At 48.8% G+C, this 19,585-nt stretch overlaps 1 protein-coding gene across 1 annotated transcript in view; it reads left to right on the forward strand.

Moving 5' to 3' along the window:
• The first annotated feature begins 5,386 nt into the window (after window positions 1–5,386).
• The window catches only part of Edaradd (EDAR associated death domain), a 42,517-nt gene continuing 28,318 nt past the window's right edge, over window positions 5,387–19,585 (forward strand). The window contains exons 1-3 of the mRNA XM_028859727.2: window positions 5,387–5,930; window positions 17,112–17,167; window positions 18,316–18,355. Of these exons, the coding sequence (XP_028715560.1) occupies window positions 5,900–5,930; window positions 17,112–17,167; window positions 18,316–18,355 (127 nt within the window). The 5' untranslated portion in view covers window positions 5,387–5,899. The remainder of the gene's footprint in view (window positions 5,931–17,111; window positions 17,168–18,315; window positions 18,356–19,585) is intronic.

A 19,585-nucleotide genomic window follows, 5' to 3' on the forward strand; every position in this document is an offset into this window, starting at 1 on the left:
GCTGGGCCCTCTCACATCAATTGACCCTGCTAAGAATAGCCTTTATGGGCATGCCACAGGCCAACCTGATCTAGCTAACTCTTTTTTGAGGGTCTCTTCCCAGGTGATTCAAGTTTGTGGCAAATTGACAACTCACCATCTGAACTACCAAATGCCAGGAACTGAACGGGACAATGAGTCTTCAGAAGAAAACTGGGGCACTATGATGGAAAGTTAGATGGAGAAGTGACAGAGCACTCTGTGTAGGGTAAAAGGGCCAGCCAAAGAAACACACCCTGGCCCTGAAACCAGAGCCAGCCAAAGAAACACACCTGGCCCTGAAACCAGAGCCAGCCAAAGAAACACACCTGGCCCTGAAACCAGAGCCAGTGAAAGAAACACTCTGCCCCTGAAACCAGAACCAGTGAAAGAAACACACCTGGCCCTGAAACCAGAGTCAAAGAGACACACTCTGCCCCTGAACAACTCAGTAAAAAAACCAACCAACCCCTGAGCACAAAAGCAACTAAGCCCTGAGCACAAAATCCAGCCAATCTCTGAGCTTATCCAAGATCAGGGATTGAAATCTGACCAATCCCCACCCTGAAAATCTCCACCCTGGAAAAGCTCCACCCCTGAGAAGCCCTGCATAAGCTCTGTGCCCATTCAGTTTGCTGCTGCCTTTGTCCACCCTGGGAGAGGCAGTCACCCTCCTGGATTCTTCCCTCCTAATAAATCTCTTGAATGAAGTTTGGGTGAGGACCTTCTTTTGCCTGAATGGAGCAATTCATTGCTCCCTGCTGGTTTTTCTCCCTCCCAATAAATCTCCTGTGTGAGATTCATTGTGTGGTGTGACTTGGTGGTGGTCCTTGGCTCCTGACTGCCAGGTTACCTTTCCCTTCGGAGCTGTAACACTTGCACTGGGGAAACCTTCCCAGCTGCAGCAGAGTAGAATACTTCTGCGGGGGAAGCCTTTCCCTTCAGAGCTGCACCACTTATATCTTACAATGAATTAGAATTTAAAATGTAGACACTCATTTGACAGTGCTGAGAACTGAATCTCAGATCATACATATGCCAGGCAAGTGCTCAGCCACAAAGTACCATCCCAGTTCTTGGGTTTTTGTTGTTGTTTTTTTTCTGTTGTTGTTATTTTAATCTCTGTCTCTGTCTCTCTCTCTCTCTGTCTCTCTTTCTCTGTCTCTGTCTCTCTCTGTCTCTCTGTCTCTCTCTCTCTGTCTCTCTCTCTCTCTCTCTCTCTGAGTTCATGAGCCTGTGGAGACCAGAGATGTTGGATCCTCGTGGAGCTGGAGCTGCAGGCAGTTGTGAGCTCCTGAAATGGGTGCTGGGAACCGAACTCGGGTTTTCTGAAAGAGCAATGCATGTTGTTAAACCTTGAGTCATCTCTTCAGCCTCAGTGCTTGGCATTTTGCTTGCTGCATGGAATCAAGTTTGAGAAAATATTTGCAGGTCCTGGGGGTGTAGGCCTGTCATCCTAGCACCTCTGAGGACTGAAGCAGGAGAATGGCAAGTTCAGGACTGCTTGCTACCTGGGCCACAGTGTTAATTCAAGGCCAGCCTGGGTAACTCAGTAGGACCCTGTCTCAAAATAAAAACTAAAATAAGGGCTGGGGGTGCAGTTCAGCATAAGGTCCTAGGTTCAATCCCTCTCAAAATCATCAATGAATGCTATCATCTACTTCTCCTGGGTGCTGTATGACAGCCACCTACGTGTGGGACAGCCACTGGCTTACTCCTCCATCTTCCTTATTCCTCTGTTCTTCCCTCTCTCACTCTCCCTTCATCTTCTCTCTCTGCCTCTTTCTTTCTTTCCTTTTCCTGGCAATGCTCATATCAAACCAACAGCCTACATCATGCTAAGCAAATGTTCCTCCCCTGAGTCATACCCACTGTCCCTGTTATTTCAGTAAATGTTCACAGTCCCACAAACCACCCCAGAGTAGGTTCCTTGCTTGTGGTTTCATGCCCAAGAGTCAAAGCCAGCTGGGTTGGCTCTGAGATGACCAAGTCAGAATAAGGCAAATGGAGGTCAATTATGAACTCCAAAGCAACAACATTGGACACAGTAGCACATCCCTGTAATCTCAGAGATGGAGGTAGTTGAATTAGAAACTCAAGGTCATCCTCAGCTACATAGAGAATTCAAGGCCAGCCTGGGCTACATGAGACCCTTTCTCAATATATAAGCAAACAAAAAAACTCCATAAAACATAGCCAGGCAGTGGTGGCACACACCTTTAATCCTAGCACTCAGGAGGCAAAGGCAGGCATATTTCTATGAGTTCAAGGCCAGCCTGGCCTACAGAACTAGTTCCAGGACAGCCAAGGCTACACACAGAGAAATCCTGTCTCGAAAAACCAAAACAATAACCAAAAAAAAAAAAAAAAAACCAACCAACCAAACAAACAAACAAAAAAAAAAAACAGAGCTGAAGCAATGGTTTAGGGGATAAGAGCACTTGCTATAAAAACAAAAGGACCTGAGTTCAAACCCCCAGCACTCCTGTAGAAGTTGGGCATGGCCACAAGTGCCTGTGGAGACAGGCAGACCCTGGAGCTTGCTGGCCAGCCAGACTAACCAGGATGATGAGCTTCAGCGAGACACACTGTCTTAGGAAAGAATGGAAGGAAGGGAGGAAGGAAGGAAAGAAGGAAGGAAGGGAGGGAGGAAGGAAGAAGGAAGGAAGGAAGGAAAGAAAGGAGAGAGAGAGAGAGAGAGAGAGAGAGAGAGAGAGAGAGAGAGAGAGAGAGAGCGCAATAGAGGAAGAACCTGACATTTTTCTCTGGCCTCTCATGTCCAAGCACATAAGACACATGCAATGCCAACCCCCAAATAAATAAATCACACATACACAAAACCCAAACCAAAAGCATAAAAGCAAAGGACTTCAAGGTCGATGCAGTTGAGGGCACTATAAGAAAGTGTCACCGATGCCCAGTGTTACAAGTATAAGGACAAACAACATGTTTCAGTGCTGAAGATGTTCCCTGCTGAGGTTGATGCCCTGAGTTCTATCCCCAGAGCCCACCAGGAAAAAAGAGAACTGACTCCTGAAAACAGTCCTCTAGCCTCCACACGTGCACACATACATGCAAGCTCTCTCTCTCTCTCTCTCACACACACACACACACACACACATACACACACACACACACACCCCAAATCAGCAAACATAACAAAATATTATTTTAGGGGCTGGAGAGGTGGCTTAGCAGTGAAGAGCACTTGCCACTCTTAAGTCTGGTTTGGTTCACAGGCACCCATGCTGGGTGGCTCAGTCACCTGTAACTCCAGTTCTCAGCAATCAGACACCCTCTTTTGGCATTTGTGGCCACCTGCACTCACATACACATACCCACACATAGACACACACATATACACATACTCTACAAATAGAAATAAGTCTTAAAAGATACTTTTGAAAGGGTCTTGCAATTCTTGCCCCCACCACCACCAAGCATGACACTCTCTGGGAGCAACAGAAGCAGTCCCCGAGAAGTCTAATGTGACAATAAACGGATTGCACGGGAACTTCACAGGATGAGAAACATTGTTAATTTATTAATCTTTCTTTAAAAAAATATTGTACACAGGCATACATGCAAGTAAAACACCCCACACATAAAAATTTAAAAAAAGATTAACCTTAGTCTGCTGTGGCAGCTCACTGTAATCCCAGAATTCTTCAGGGTGAATCACTGGGAAGATTATCATAGTTTGAGGCTAGCCTATCTACAGAGTGAGGCCTTCTCAAAAGAGAAGGGAGAGGAAGGAGGAGGAGGAGGGAGAGGAGGAGGAGGAGGAAGAGGAGGAGGAAGAGGAGGAGGAGAAGGAGAGAGAGGAGAGAGAGAGAGAGAGAGAGAGAGAGAGAGAGAGAGAGAGAGAGAGAGAGAACAACGAGGCTAGGCTCAGCAGGTGAAGGGAGATGCTTGTAGCCCAACCTGATGACCCTAGTTTGACCTCCATGACCCACATTGTAGAAGGAGGGAACTAATTTGGACAGATTACCCTCTGACCTCTACATATGCCCCCATGGCACATGCTCACCCATGTGCACACACAGAGAACTGGAGAGAAAGGCAACACACATTTCTAGAATCATCTTCTATTCAGTGAAGGATGGGTGTCATAGGAAGACTTATCTACAATTTCATTAGGAAAAACAAGTCACTTGATCCTGTTCTAACAATCTTGATATGTGGTACCTGACCATCAAACCTCAGAATTTCATCTCCGTGGGAAGTCCAGAAGGAACCGCAAAACAAACCTCAAAATAGATTCCCTGAGAAAATACCCTATCTAAAATAATTCCCTTCCTGTGTGAGCTTCGATGAGGACTGTGATCTTCCTTTCCACACAGTCCCATGTTTTACTGTAGCCTCCTCTCTGAAGACTGTGTCCCACCCCACCCCCATCCCCTCACACACACACTTTTTTTTTTTTTTTTTTTGAATAGCATTACGCCATAAAGTTCAGGCTGGTTTCAAACTTCCGTGTGCTGGGAATACAAACGTACATCATCAGGCAGGGATAAAAATGAACTTTTAATTGAAAATGTTTATTTATTTATTTATTTATTTATTTATTTATTTATTTATTTATTTATTTATTTATTTATTTGCAGTACCAGGTTTTAAACCCAGGGCTTACACACGCCAGGCAAGCACCCTACTACTGAACTACATCCCGGGCTGCTGTCTCCTTTCAGCTCCTTTTTATAGGTCTATGGTTATATCCAAGGGCAGATACAGATGATGAGATACCTTTCCGAGATTCCTATTACATTTAAATTGTCTGTAACCTAAGAGTTAGTGACGATGTGGCCACTAGAGCTGGAGAGGTGGCTTAGTATGAAGAGCGCTTATTGTTCTTGAAGAGGACCCAAGTTCAGTTCCTAGCAAGGTCACAACCACCTGCAACTCCAACTCCAGGGGATCCAACGCCCTCTTCTGGATTCCGTAGGCACTGCACTTACGTGTACATACCTTCCCCATGTGGTTTAAAAATAAAAATAACTTTTTAAAATTTAAGATAAAATAAAATATAGCCATTTTAAACGCTCACATTCTCTGATCACTTAGCATAAAATCCCACTTAAACTAAATCTTAATTCATTCAAAGGCCAATGGGTTCTGCATTTCTGACAGAACCTTACACTGCTTTTTTTTTTTTTTTTTTTTTTTCTTCTCCAGACAAGCGAGAAAGAGACCTTGAGACTGGCTTTTCTTCCCGCTCCTTTGTGTAGCGCTCACCCAGGAGGTCAGGCAGTAACCAATGCCAAAGAAACATCAAAATACAAAGTGCTAGCGTGTGTGGTCATGCAGCCGTTCAGGCTGCCTGAAGATTAGGAAACTGTTCAAACATCAGATCGCCGGCAGGCGTCTCAGCCCGGGCCTGTGCAAGGAGCACGCTGGGAGCGCTTTGGTGTCCTAGCTGAGGGCGAGATTAGGAACCAGGAAAGCCACCCGCGCGTGCGGCAGCGGGTGCAAGGTTGGCTGAAAGGCCCCTCCAGCTGCGATCGCGTGTGCCCCCGTGGTGGGACCTGCGCACTAGGCCCTAGGTACCGGCAGGACACGTGCTCCGGGCCCCCCACCCCCCTCCCCGGGTCCTCTCGTGTCCAACCGCAACCACGGAATCCTCTTCAGAGTTCTGGAGAGACGCTCGCGCCGGGAAGGGGCTTTACTAATTGCAGGAAGTGAGCACGAGGAAGAAGTGGCAGAGATCAAGGGGAGGAGGGAAGGGAGGAGGAGGAGCAGCAGCAGCAGCAGGGCAGCCCGAAGAGCCCTAGAGTCGCGCATTGCCACGCAGGAGATTGGGTCCCGGCGATCCTGCTGTTCTTTGGGGTCCCAGAGGCTGCCCAGCCCAGCTCGGACATTCGTCTGTCCCCTCCCGGTCTTCATGGCTTCTCCGGATGACCCTCTGCGCTCAGGTAAAGTGGCACCGTGCCGCGCCCGCACTTGGAGCGTGACCACCAGCTGGGTTGAACCCCAGTCACCCCTGAGAGCGCTTCAGGACACCAGCGCCTGCGCCAGATGTGTGCCAGGCTGGATGAGGACAGTGGTGGCACACTGCCCTACCTCTCCCATTCTTACCCCTGTGCTTCCCCTCTGTGAGCAGCAGCTGACCTGCTCGCCTCCTGTACACGGGGGCAAGGTGTGCGTGGTTCCTCTCCCCACGCGGAGGCCCAGAGGAGCGCTTTTGTTCTGGGCCACGCGGGTGCCAGGTTGAAACAAGTCGGCAACCCTTTGGCAGAGAAGAACACAGAAGGAGTCTGTACCCCCTCCCAGGCTCTCCCTTGCTCCCCATTCACACGCCTCTCCCTCCTGGCTCCACTTTGCTGAGATGGTTTTGCTTCTGTTTAAGTCTTACCTTCCGAGCTGTAGTATAAACTATTATACTATCCCCAGAACCACGAAGCTGAGCCCACCTTCGCAGACCCCACCTGTGGAGGCCTCTAGTCCCGTTAGTACATAAAAACGCCGTGCTTTTATACCTGAGGCTAGCAGACTAGCTAGATTTTTCTATCGCTTCTCCCTGCATGCATTTAAGTAAAATTCTCCTTAAACTTCATCTTCCAGGGATTTCCCCCTGTCCTCCTGCAATCTAGCTTAACATTTCATGGGTGTTTGTGGGACACGCCTGACGGAAATGGATGGTGTGTCCCTCGGAGTACACTGGGTCTCTCTGGTTTTGTTGAGATTGGAAGCTCTGGTGAGAGCCATCCAGAACCAGACCGGTCGGTTGGGATTGCTGGGATAGATGTGACTGCTTGTGCTTCATATTTCATTTCTTGAGCCGGTGCAGGGACAGAGTTCAGCTGTTCAGCCCGGATTAATGGCTTGGCCTCACTGGGGAGACACCATATATGTCTGGCAGTGGCCGGAAGATTAAGCCCAATGGCCACGTGGACACCTTGAAGGGCTGATTTGGGGAGGGGACTGTTTACTGGTGACATCAAAGAAAGAACCAAATTATTCAAGTGTGGCATGGTCAGCAGGCTATCAATTGAAACGAATTGGCCATCCCTCCCATTGTTTGCAAGAACAGAATGGGAAATAAAGAGAACAATTCTCTCATCCTGGTCCTGCTCCCAACACTACCCTTCCTGTGCTGAGAACCTTACTGATAAGATGCCAAGGGGTATTTGGGGCTAATTTTAGTCATAATGATCCCAGACTTATTAAATGATACTGGTGGGGGGATTTCAAAGATGGAGAGAGGGAATTCACTGGGTGAGGAGGATACAGGTAACATTTGCCCGAGCTGCACCCCAGCAGCTCTGGCTCCGGAGAAAGTGTGGGGAGGGGGCGGTGGAAACCAGTTCAGCAGTGACATCAGTGTAACAAGCCTCGGGGAGGGCCGACAGGACAGTTCAGGTAGCAAAGTGCCTGCCAAGCAAGCATGAGGACTTGTGTCTTGATCCTCCTCGGCACCCATATTAAAACTCAGCCATGGTGTCGCCCACCTGTAACCCCAGTGCAGGGAGGACTGTTTGAGACAGACAGGCAGATTCCAGGAGCTCACTGACCAGCCAGCCGAGGCAAACGGATGTGTTCCAGGTTCAGTGAGAGACTCTGTCTCAAAATGTGGAGAGAGGCGAGGGCAACGGCTGTGTGGGTAAAGAGAGAGAGCTTGATGCTCAAGTGTGTGAACCTGAATTCTAATCTGAGTTTGAATTCTCAGCACTCACATAAAAAACCTAGCCATGGCACCCATGCTTGTAACCCCAGGGCTGTGGAGAGTGGGGTGGAGACAGGAAGGTCCCTGGGACTTGTTGGCCACCGGCTGAGCTCCAACTTCAGAGAGAGGCCCTGTCTCAAGTGGATAGAGAATGACAGAGCAGGGTGCCTGTGTATGCCTGCACACAATGTGTGTATACATCACACACACACACACACACACACACACACACACACACACACACGACAGAGAGCAGTTAATGAAACTGAATTCTAGTCTGTACACACAAAGGAGCATGAGCATCTGCACATGTGCACGCACCCACATGAACATGTACATATATACCCCCCCGCCCCGTACACACACGTGCATGTGGGGGTAGATAGATGATCTTAGGAGACAGTTACAGTATTATAGGATGAGAGTTGCCGCTATGGTCTTCATTAGCTTTGCCCATACTGAATGGATGCCCAAAACTTGCAGGAAAGGGACCATCAAATCTCTGGATGTGTGGAGTAGTGTGAGCAGAGGGTGACCTGTAGCCAGTGTGTCTCTCACTTCATGAGGTGGAATCCAAACCTCCAGGTGAACTCTTCAGGGAGAGCTGGACTGGGGCTCCCCACAAAGGGGAAGGAGGCCTCCTTTGGGGGGCCCTTTAGCAGGGAATGGTGACGGACAGATTCAGGCCCAGGAGATATTAAGAATATCCTGTCCCGTTCCTGGGAATCTATCCATCAAGGAGGTTCCTCCATGTAATACATGTCTCGACATATGAGCGCTTCCACCCAGACACCCCACCTGGCCCTTCCACTTCTGAAGTGCAAACACGGCCAACCTCAGACCGCGCTCTTTCTCCTGGCATTCTGCACCCACCTCCCAACCAGAGTTTCCACACCGATGCATGCATGCCTCCTGCCAATGGTCCTCCGAAAGGCGGTCAGAGTGAATTCTTTTTTTTTTTTTTTTTTTTTTTTTTAAAGATTTATTTATTCTGTATACAGCATGTATGACTGCTGGCCAGAAGAGGGCACCAGATCTCATTACAGATGGTTGTGAGCCACCATGTGGTTGCTGGGAATTGAACTCAGGACCTCTGGAAGAACAGTCAGTGTTCTTAACCTCTGAGCCATCTCTCCAGCGCCCCAGAGTGAATTCTTGATCAGGCATATCTGTGACTGTCCTGTTAGACTCACTTCTGGACAAATTCCAGACCCTGGAAGGTTTCCTCTGTGCCATCCATCCTGATATCCCTTACCCAGCCTTTCAGTACTGTTGGTCACTTGCTTTTGGCACGACAGCCACACTGCTTCCCTTCTATCCTCTGAGAAGCTCTGTATTCTGTGCCTCCTGGCCTCTGGCTCCCAGGGATTCCTCCGCCTGGAAATCTCCCTGCACACCCTTCCTCCCCTACCCCATGCCTCCTGTTTCTCTAGACCCAGCCCCCGCCCAGCCCGAGAGCACCCTCTCGGCTCTTCTGGAACCTTCCTTCCACTGTTTCTAGAGTCCGTTTGGCGGGTGTCACTCTCTCCCCTGGGAAGTGAGCTCCAGCTAGAACCCGCCCGCCTCGCCCGTAGCTCTCCCCTAAGTTCCACCACAGTACCCAGTACACACGAAGTCCCGGGTAGACACGTCTTACTTCAGCGAGTGTGGACGAATGGATGACACAGAAGTTAATGAAACTGTTTCAAACTGTGAGGGGAAAAAGTTCTTCCTGTATTGCTTCCTGAGGAATTCATTCACCAAGTGACACATGTCAACTAAGTTTACCTTGCAAAGTGAGAGAAGAAAAAAGACCTGTTCCCTCACACACATGATTAAGATATAGCTCAGTGGTAGAGTGCTCTGACCTGCTATACATGGGGCCCTAGGTCCAATTCTTAGTCTCCCTCTCCCTCCCCCCCCCTCTCTCTCACACACACACACACACAGGAGGGGACATATCATTATGCTGTATTGTGAAGTTAACTAAATTTTTTTTTGGACTTACTGATTTTATTCTATGTGTATGAATGATATGAATGATTTGCCTGCGTGTATGTATGTGCCTGTAACCTGTGGAGCTCAGAAGAAAGTATCAGATCCCTTGGAACTGAAGTTATGGATAATTGTGAGCCACCATGTGAATGGTAGGAACTGAACCTGGGTCCGCTGGAAAAGCAACATGTCCCTAACCACTGAGCAATCTCCCCAGGCCATGAAGTTAATTTTTAAAATGGAGTTTTATGTATATGTGCATGGGTGTTTTACCTCCGTTATAGGCACCGCTTGTGTGCTTGGTGCACTCAAAGGCCAGAGAAGGCGTTGGATCCTCTGGAACTGGAGTTTCAGACGGTTGTGAGCAGCCATGTGGGTGCTGAGAATTGAACTCAGGTCCTTTGGAAGAGCAGCTGATGCTCCTAACCATTGAAGCATCTCTCCAGTCCCCATGGAATTAATTTAAAAAAAAAAACAAAACGTGAACATTAAGAAACTTCTCAAGACGCTGGAGGTCCCCTGGAAAGACAATAGCAGTGATGGGGTGGGAGGTAGCTGTCCTTCGCAGCCTCCCTCACTGATCTACCAGTGTCTGTCTACTACTGTCTGTCAGATGTCACTAGACTCTGGCTATTGACGTTTATTTGGATATTAAGGCCTAACAAAGAATGACCAAGTGAGGAGGTGGGATGCCTTATTTCCTAAGCACCATAGTGGTACCATAGTCATGTGGCCTTCCCCTGTTTCAAGGTCCCATTTTCTCTGCCTAACTTGGGTGTTCTGTGGAAGCCCTTGTCCAGGTCTGGGCCACCAGCCTGGGACTGCGCTTTTGGGGGTGTCTTACCTGTTCTCAGCCCTCCCTCACCCTCCTATAAGTACACATGAGTCCTGGCCAAATCCAGGGTGAACCACTTCCAGAATCAGTCATGTGTGCGAAGCTGGTCCAGCCTGCTACGTCTCCATGGCAACCATAGGGAGCAAGAGTGGAGGGCGTGGGCATCTGTAATTTTCCTGTCTCCTTCTCTGTGAGGTTCCCCAATGTGTCCTCCATCTCATTTTACTTTTGTTGTGGTCCTGGGGGTTCTTGGGGCCTTGCGCCTGACAAGCAAGCGCTTTATCCCTGAGCTGCAGCCCAATTCTCTGCTTACATTTCATTTTGAGGCAGAGTCTCCCTGAGCTGCACACTGGCCTTGAATTCACTTTGTCGCTCAGGTGGGTCTTCCACTTCCCACCCTTCCACCTCAGCCTTGCAAGTATCTAGGATGACAGGCCTTGCTACCAGACTTGCCTTTCTTACTTATAATGCTTCGTAGCCTTTCTTATATCTCCCGCTTCTGAATCTCCCCTCACACCCTCTCCTCTCTCCCCTGATCAGTTTGATTCTTGTCACTGGGTCAGTAGGGAAGGTCGCTCTCCAAGGACCTCACAGGAACACACTTGTCTGACACGCGCCCCTTCCCTGGTAGTTCAGTGCCATGACGGGAGAGAAAGGAGCCGTCAACGCCAACGGCAGCCTTTCTGCGGCTTTGAATGTCTGTGATCCTGAATTTTTACAAGTAGGAACGAAAACAGCTGTGGGTGAGAGAAAGTTAGGGCTTGGGGAGGAATAAAAAGAAAGAAAAGAAGAAGAAGAAAAAAAAAAACTCTGAAATCCCGAGTTCAAAGAGACCAGAACACACAAAGGGCCCCGCTTTTGCCTGGGGAACTGGGAGCCAAACATGATTCCCTCTTTATTTTCTCTGAACAGACATCTTCGGGCATATTTAAACTTTCTGGGGCCAACTGCTTCTTAGGACCAGGATGTACTAGGTAAAGGGAGATGTCACTTTGTTCATGGTTGAGACACTGCAGCTGGTCCCTCCTGCAGAGGCTCTGGGGTGCTCCCCCTTCAAGCTGACCCTGGAGGTGAGAAGGTTAGATCTCCCCCTTCAAGCTGACTCTGGAGGTGAGAAGGTTAGATCTCCCCCTTCAAGCTGACCCTGGAGGTGAGAAGGTTAGATCTCCCCCTTCAAGCTGACCCTGGAGGTGAGAAGGTTAGATCTCCCCCTTCAAGCTGACCCTGGAGGTGAGAAGGTTAGATCTCGGGGTTGAGACTGAATAGATAGACGAGGTTTTGGATTTAGATTCAATGTTATCATGATCAAGGGGAAGAGCGCATATTCTGCAAATGGAAAGGACAGGAATGGGGAATGGACGTGGATGGACTGTGACCCTAAGTTCTAACCCCTAACACCTCAGAAAAAGTTATGTTGAAGTCTTACCACCCAGTATTTCAGAATGTGACCTTTTTTGAAAACAGGGTTTTTAGTAAGATAATCTAGATAAATTGAGGTCATAAGAGCAGGCTGCTAACTATATGAGGTGTCTTTATAAAAAGAGGAAACGGGGCCATTGACAGGGCTCCGGGAGTAAGGTGTTTGCTACCCGAGCCTGACAACCTGAGTTTGATCCCCTAAGCCTACATAAAAATGGAAGGACAGCTCCTCAAAGTTGTCCTCTAACCTTCACATGTACATGAGTACACACACACACACACACACACACACACACACACACACACACACACAAACATACACTAAATAAATGAAATTTTAAAAATGAAAAGCATTATTGAAAGTAAACAAATAGGACAAGCCTGGACATGATGACATCCACAGTTGAGACTGTCTGGTGAACTAGGCCTGAGCCACTTCTAAAAGCCTCTGATGCTAGAAGATCAGCCAAGCTTGAGGTCTCGGACTCAAAGCCGGCTTTTTCTGTGTATCCATGAGCTTGAGCACACACTGTGGAGGTGGGGGGTGGTTCTCATAGCTTTCTCAGGATGGCTGCAAGGCTTCCTTGAGGTTGTGTCACACGAGTCACTTATGTGACCAAGAGAGGTATGAGGTCCCTTCCTCAGCAAGCGGGTCTTCTGTGGGCACCCAACCGGGGTTCTTCTCATCCAGCTTAATTCTGATACTACAAGGAGGTGGTGGAAGATCTCACAGGTTGAGGGCTTGTCCCCAAGACTGCCACCTCCCCTAAGATTGCATGTCTGTGTTGGAGAGCCTGTGCTTCTGACAATTCCATGAAGTTTGGCAAAATGGCTTAGAAAAAATGTTTACTAACCTTTCCTGGTTTTTCTGTTTGTTTCTGTGGTGCTGAGGACGGACCCCAGTGCCTGTCACAGGGTTCTCCATCCCCTTCGGCCCTTGAAGGGTTCTACAAAGGACACAGACATAGAAACAGACACTCAGAGAGAGGCCTGGGGAAGGAAGGTGCATGGAGCTAAGAAGTTTCGTAGCCTCTCGGGGTGCTACCACCCGGGTGTTCATGTGCTCAGCTGACCAGAAGCTCCTGGAACATAGTCCTTTTTTTTTCCTTTTAAATTGAGATAGTATCTGAAGTAGCCCAGGTTGTCCTCGAGCTAGCTGCATAGAATGACCTTGAACTCCTAATCTTCCTGCTTCCACCTCCTGAGTGTTGTGATTACAGTCATGCACCACTACACAGGATTTGTGTAATGCTGGAAATCAAACCCAGGGTTTTGTGAATGCTAGGAAACTGCTCTACCAACTCCCTCAACCCTTTATTTTAAGTTTATATGGAGGTTTCATTGTGGGGGCTGGATTAAAGCCTGAACAAGCCCGTGTGTAGAAACTAGGACCTGACAAAGAGGCTGTTCTAATGCTGATAACCTGAGAGGGTCCCCAGTGAGGCTTCACCTCATAACTTCCTGGACCTTCCCCATCCCCTCTCCAATATGGGACCCTTCTCAAACACAAGCTCAGATGAGGTGGCTCCGAGAGTTTTTGATGCACAGCTCCCAGATGTCGGATGGTCTGCCTTGGGAAGGGACTTTCAAGCAAGATCTGAAGAGAGGAAGCAACATGAGTGTCAGGATATCACAGAGACCATACGTGTGGTGCAGTGCAGAGTGCGCGTGAGGGAAGGAGAGATTCTAGCTGTTACTTCAGGTGTCAGGGCTGGGGATTTTAGCCTGGAGATGCCGTTCACTGTGGGGCGCCCATAGTCACTGTCACAGACTGATATGGGAAGGGGACATATGTGTTCTTTTGTTGTCACTGTTTGTTGAGATAGAGGCTTTTTCGATAGCCCAGGGTAGGCTGTAGCTCACTATGTAGTCCAAGTTGGCCTTGAACTCATGAACCTCTGCCTCCATTTCCAGAATGCTGGAAATGTGTGTAATCACACCTGGCTCCCGATAACTCCTAACATTACAGGTTAATGGGGTCCAGAGGTTCTGAATGACGGGCTAGCCTGCTCATTCTGACCGGAATCCGGCGCTGAGAGCCCACTGGTACCCCGTCAGGGACCCCCATGGGTTTGCCAGGTAGAACTCTCTAGAAGGTGCCTGCCTGTGAGGGAGGAACACCAGTTACCGCATCAGGCAGCTGCCAGCTGGTGTGGGGTGATCTGAACTAGTTTGGGGTGGTTGAGGCAGCTCTGGGGAGGGAAACTTGGCCAGACAATGGGTGACAGCTGGGGGCAGGGGAATGTCCCCATCACCCCAGAGAAGACTGCTAGCTCTGCCCTCTTTGGGGCTCACATACTCCCCCCCCACCCCATCCGTTTCTGTTTCAGACCCCTTGGTGCCCCACATCCCATCTGGCACTGGAGCTTTGCCTGTGGGCCCAACCTGCTGATACCTGGGGCTTGTAAAAACAAACATTTTCAAGCTTCAGATAAATGATTTGATTTTATACTTAATCGTATTGTAAACATTCAACTTCAAGGCCTCCAGGGAAGGCTTTTAGAAAACTTTCGACTTCTAGATCTGTCTCAAAGAAGCAGGAACAGGCCCTCCCCCCTACAACCTCCCTGGCACACACACCTCTGGGCCTGTGAGAACAAAAGCGGCGGGGCAACCTGACCTACACCAGCTGCCAGCAGAAGGCACTGGATCAGAGGTGGCATGTGGGGCACCACCATGAACCCGGGTCTGTGAACTCATTGGACAGCCAGACAAATAAGAGCTTAAGCTAAAACCCAGTCTACAGCAAAGGCCAGGGCAGTCAAGCGTGAGTGATGAATGAAAATAAGAAAAGACATGTGGAGTCTGAGGGTGTAGCTCAGCCGGAGAGTGTGTGCCGGGCACACGTGAGGCCCCGAGTTTCATCCTCAGCACCTCAAAAGCCAGGAGTAATGACAAACACATGTCATCCCAGCACCGGGGAGGCAGGGGCCAGAGGATCAGAAGGTCAAGGCCATTCTCCCTTACATCGAAAGTTCAAGGCCAGCTTGGACTCTATGGGGGCCTGTCTCAAAAACAAAACAAAACATAGTAACAGCAAAAGGCTTGAGCATGTCTCTTGTACCCAGTTCTCAACATGCCTTTCCTGAGTTTTCTGGGACCTTGTTGTGCTTCAGAAAGCAAACCAGCAAAAGCCCTGCTGCCTTCAAGCAGACCCGCCTTCTGATGTCACAGATGGCAGCCAGGTTCTGAGGAGCAGAAGGTCAGCTGCCCCGGTGACCTCCATGTCTAGCCCAACCAGTGATCATCGGCCATGCGGCGTCCAGGACCTGAATTTGATCTCATGTCCCAGAGGACATTCCCAGGCATAGGCAGCTTAAAGCCCATCTGATGGCGGCAACGTCTCACCTCAGGACTCATCTGAGGGCAGTTAGAGGCTCCCCCAAGGCCACACCTCAAGGTTTCCCCAAGTTCAATATTACCCAAGGTTACGTGAGGCCCCAGCCTCTGCCACAACTGACTGCTGCTCTCTTTTTCTAACATCCCTGTTTGCTCCTCACTGACGCCGTGGGAGACATTGCGCCTTTCCCAGCCGTCACGGCCATTTCCCCCTCTTACGTCTTTTTTCTCATACTTTTTTTTCCCCACTATGTAGCTCAGACTGGCCTCAAACTCATATCCTCCTTTCTCAGTTCCCAAGTGTTGGAATCGTAGGCACATGCCACCAATCCCAGAAGTTGTTTCTTTTCCCTCATACAATTTTTTTTTTTAATGATAGAATCCTTGTGCAGGTGTGAATGTATGCTTCGTCTAGACCATTTCCGTCTGTCTCGGGAGCAAGCTATTTTTCCCACGTGTATGTGGTATGTTTGTGTGTGTATACATGTTTTTTTCATGTGTGGGCACAGGTACATGTGCACATGTATGCATGTGGAGGCCCAAGGTGGACGTTGAGAACCATCCTCCAATGTTCTCCAACCGTATTCACTGAGGAAGGGTCTCCCCATATTCACTGGGGGAGGGTCTCCCCTTTATTCACTGAGGGGAGCCCTTCCCTTTATTCACTGGGGAATAGTCTCTTGCTGAGCCTGCGCCTTGCCAGTTCCAGTTAGTCTAGTTAGCAGCTCGCCCAGTCTCTGCCTCTCCGGGGCTGGGATTGCAGACAGCAGCTATACCTGATTGGCTCATTGGGTTATGGGAATTAAAACTCTGGTCTTCATGCTTGCATGGCAAATGACTTATCTACTGGGCCACCTCCCCAGCCCAAGAATCTTAATATTTTAAAGTGATATTTTTTAAGAAATTTTTTTTTAATTTTATGTGTATGAGTATTTTAAAGGCATGTGTGTATGTTCACCCTGTGCGCGCCTGGTGCCTGCAGAAGTCAGAAGAGGGTGTCAGATCCCCTGGAACTGGTGTTAACAAATGGTTGTGAACCTTCAAGTAGGTGCTGGGAACCAAACTACAAGAGCCCCAAGTGCTCTTAAGTACTGAGCCATCTCTCCAGCCTCCTAAAATTATATATATGCAAGTTACAGAGACTAGGAGACTAGGAAATAAGTAAATATACAGGATTCAGAATAAAATCCTTAAAGTTACACCCAACCTAACAGGTAGAGTTGTTAGTAGCTAGGGAGATAGTCCAGTCAGTAAATGCTTGCCTTGCAAGCATGGGGACCTGAATTTGATCCCCAGAACCAATGGACAGAAAGCAGGTGCAGTAGAGCACACTTGCAATCTAAGCACTAGAGAGGCAGAGACAGGCAGATCCCTGGGTCTTGCTATCCAGCCAGCCTCACCTATTTGGTGAGTTCCAGGCTAGTGAGAGAACCCATTTCATGTCATAAAACTCATAGAACTCATTTCATAAAATAAGAAGGTAGATGACTGCTACAAACAACACCTCAGGTTGTCCCTTGGCCTAAACACACATGTGCACACTTGCAGGGATCGTATCATGTTTGTGTCATTTGTAGTTGGTTGTAACTCCCAGTATTTGAACATATTCATAAATAACCTGTTGTGTTGGTTGGTTGGTTGGTTGGTTTGAGTCCTGAGCATCATGGTTTTGTTTTTCTGTTTCTCTTCCTTGCTGTCTTCCTTGAAGTACCATGCACAGGTCTCTTCGGGTTGCAGGAATAGGAGGTGACAGCGCATTTATATTGCTGGGAAAGGGTAGCTCATTCAGATGTGAAAATGACAAGGAGGGTCTCATTTGTGCTTTGGTCTCAAAGACAATCCTGTCCCTTTGTCTCTCCCCAGATCACATAAAGGAGCCGGTGGAGGACACAGACCCCAGCACTTTATCCTTTGCTATGGTAGGTGGCAACTTGGACTTTCCATGCCTTGTTACATCACACTGCAGTCACCAAGTATTTCCAGGAAATCTCAGAAACCCCAAAGTCATGTTTTCCAAAGATACACTTCTTTCTCATGGTATCCTCTGTGGCATCATCATCTCCAGGCTAAAAACAGAGTTAGATCCTGTGCTCAGGATGTGGCTCAGTGGGTAGAGTGCCTGCCCAGCACACATGAAGCCCTGGGCTTGATCCCCAGTACTACATAAACTGAGTAAGGTGATACACACTTGTAATCATAGCACTCTGTAGGTGGAGGCAGGAGGTTCAGGAGTCTAAAGCCATTTTCAGCTACACAGCACGCTTGAAGCCAGCCTGGGCTACATGAGACCTTTTCTGAAACACAGGAATTTAAAGTCATCTTCAGCTGCATAGCAAGCTTGAAACCAGCCTGGGCTACATGGGACCTTCTCTGAAACAGCAACAAAGTGGTGTTAGAGCCGCTTCTTGCTTCATGTGTACCAGCAGTGAACTTCTTAGATGTTAAAGGTCTCAACCTTTAACACTATCCATTTTTAGTTAACCACCTTTCAACATTCAAAATCTCTAACGAGGAGTCCTGTCCCAGGATTCAAACCCAAGACAGAGTCCTACAACAGTGACTATTGCCCAGAACACATATGTGTTGACCCAAACGGCTGTCACAGAAATGGCGAGAAGAAACATGTCCTCCCAGAATGCACAAAGACAAAAATCTGAGCACAAGGCTGCAGGAAGTTGAGAGGAAGAGGAGCCCAGCCCAGAAGGGAGGAGTGTGGTTTAGCGGTCAGAGCCCAGGAAGTTAAGAGGGGGGTGACTCTGTTTCACGTTCCGACACGAACCTGTCGACTCTGATTTCGTTCCTATCAGCTCAGAAGAGAAACAGCGAGCCAGGCCTGCCGATAAGCCTGAGGCTGAAGACCTGGAGGGTTTCATTTTGCTTTCTATAGCAACGCTGGGCACGGAACCTGGGGCCTTCTGCATGCCAGGCGAGCACTCTGCCGATGAGCTAGCTACACCCCAGCCTTCTTCCAGGGTTTTAAACTGAAACCCAACACAAAGCTCTCTTTTCACTTTGATCTCAGAACTGACATTTAAAAATAACCCTCTGCTTTTGTCCGTTTCTGCAGTCAGACAAGTATCCCATTCAAGACACCGGCCTCCCTAAAGGTAAGAACAGTTAATGGAAGGACTTCAGCTTGTGAGTAATTGAGTGTCTGGAACAAAGCACTACTCAAATACAGCTTGCCTCACTGAAGGTGATAAAACTGAAACAGACCAGCAACTTAGCTCGAAACTGCCACAATTGTCCTCAGAAATGAATTTTCTTATTAAAACGTGTCAATCATTTGATACCAGATTATAAATTGCATTTCATCAGGGATGAAAGAAAGCCAGCCGGGTTCTGTGTTCAAGGAACAGAACTGACTCAAATTTGTTTAAGAAGGAGGGGAAGAGGGAAGAGTTGGGTGTGGTGGCTCACACTTATAATCCTAGCGTTTGGAAGGCCGAGACAGGAAGATTCCTGGGAGTTTAAGGCCAGACCGGGCTACAGAGTAAGTTCTAGGCCAGCCTGAGCCATAGAGTGAGACTCTGCTTCAAAAAACCAAAAGAGAGAGAGAGAAGACAAGAAGGAAGGAAAAGACTGTTAGCTCGGGGTCTCGAGGGGCTTCGGATCGACACATTTAAGGGTGCTCTTGCCTCAGCTCACTGACCTTGTGGCTCTGCTGTCCTCTGTGCTGCTCTTGCTCTTGGGTGACACTTCCTGTTGAGGAAAGGCAGAGGCTCTCAGAACCACCAGCACCCCACCATGCTGTTCAAGATAGTGACGGGCAGGGAGCCTACCCAGAGCCATGATGCATGCAGGCCCCAGAGTTATCTTTTATGACCCACAGCCTCCAGTTCAAACAAGGAAAGGATCCAAAATGGTCAGATCCTAGCTGTCCATGGCCCTGTGGGGTGTCTGCAAAGCCGCCATGCTACTTGTTATATCACAACATTGACTGTGTACCCTGTGGACAACCCAGGGATGAGGAGAAGGGACAATCAGATCATCCCAGCAATAGAGATGGCAGGGCACCTGGCTGGTGGTCCCTGCGGTCTGTAGAGGCCCTGCCCAGGTGGGTTTCCTGATATGTCCCCTGATAGGTGCTGGGAATGGGGGAGAGAGTCCCACCAGGGCCATCAGTGGATAAATCCAGGTTTCAGCCAAGGCGCTGCCCAGTCCCCTCCCTGGCCCCAGACTCCCCTGTCCCTTAGAGTGACATCATTAACGTGTCAGTCCTCTTCTATACTGTGCCTGTTCCTGGAGTGACCGTGGGATCCGGGAACCCCGACTTGAGTGTAAACCATGGCTGTGCTTGGGAGATTTCCAGCAGCTCCCTTCCCCTGCACCTTCTC

The sequence above is a fragment of the Peromyscus leucopus genome, chromosome 5, assembly GCF_004664715.2.
Source record: "Peromyscus leucopus breed LL Stock chromosome 5, UCI_PerLeu_2.1, whole genome shotgun sequence".
NCBI lineage: Eukaryota > Metazoa > Chordata > Mammalia > Rodentia > Cricetidae > Peromyscus > Peromyscus leucopus.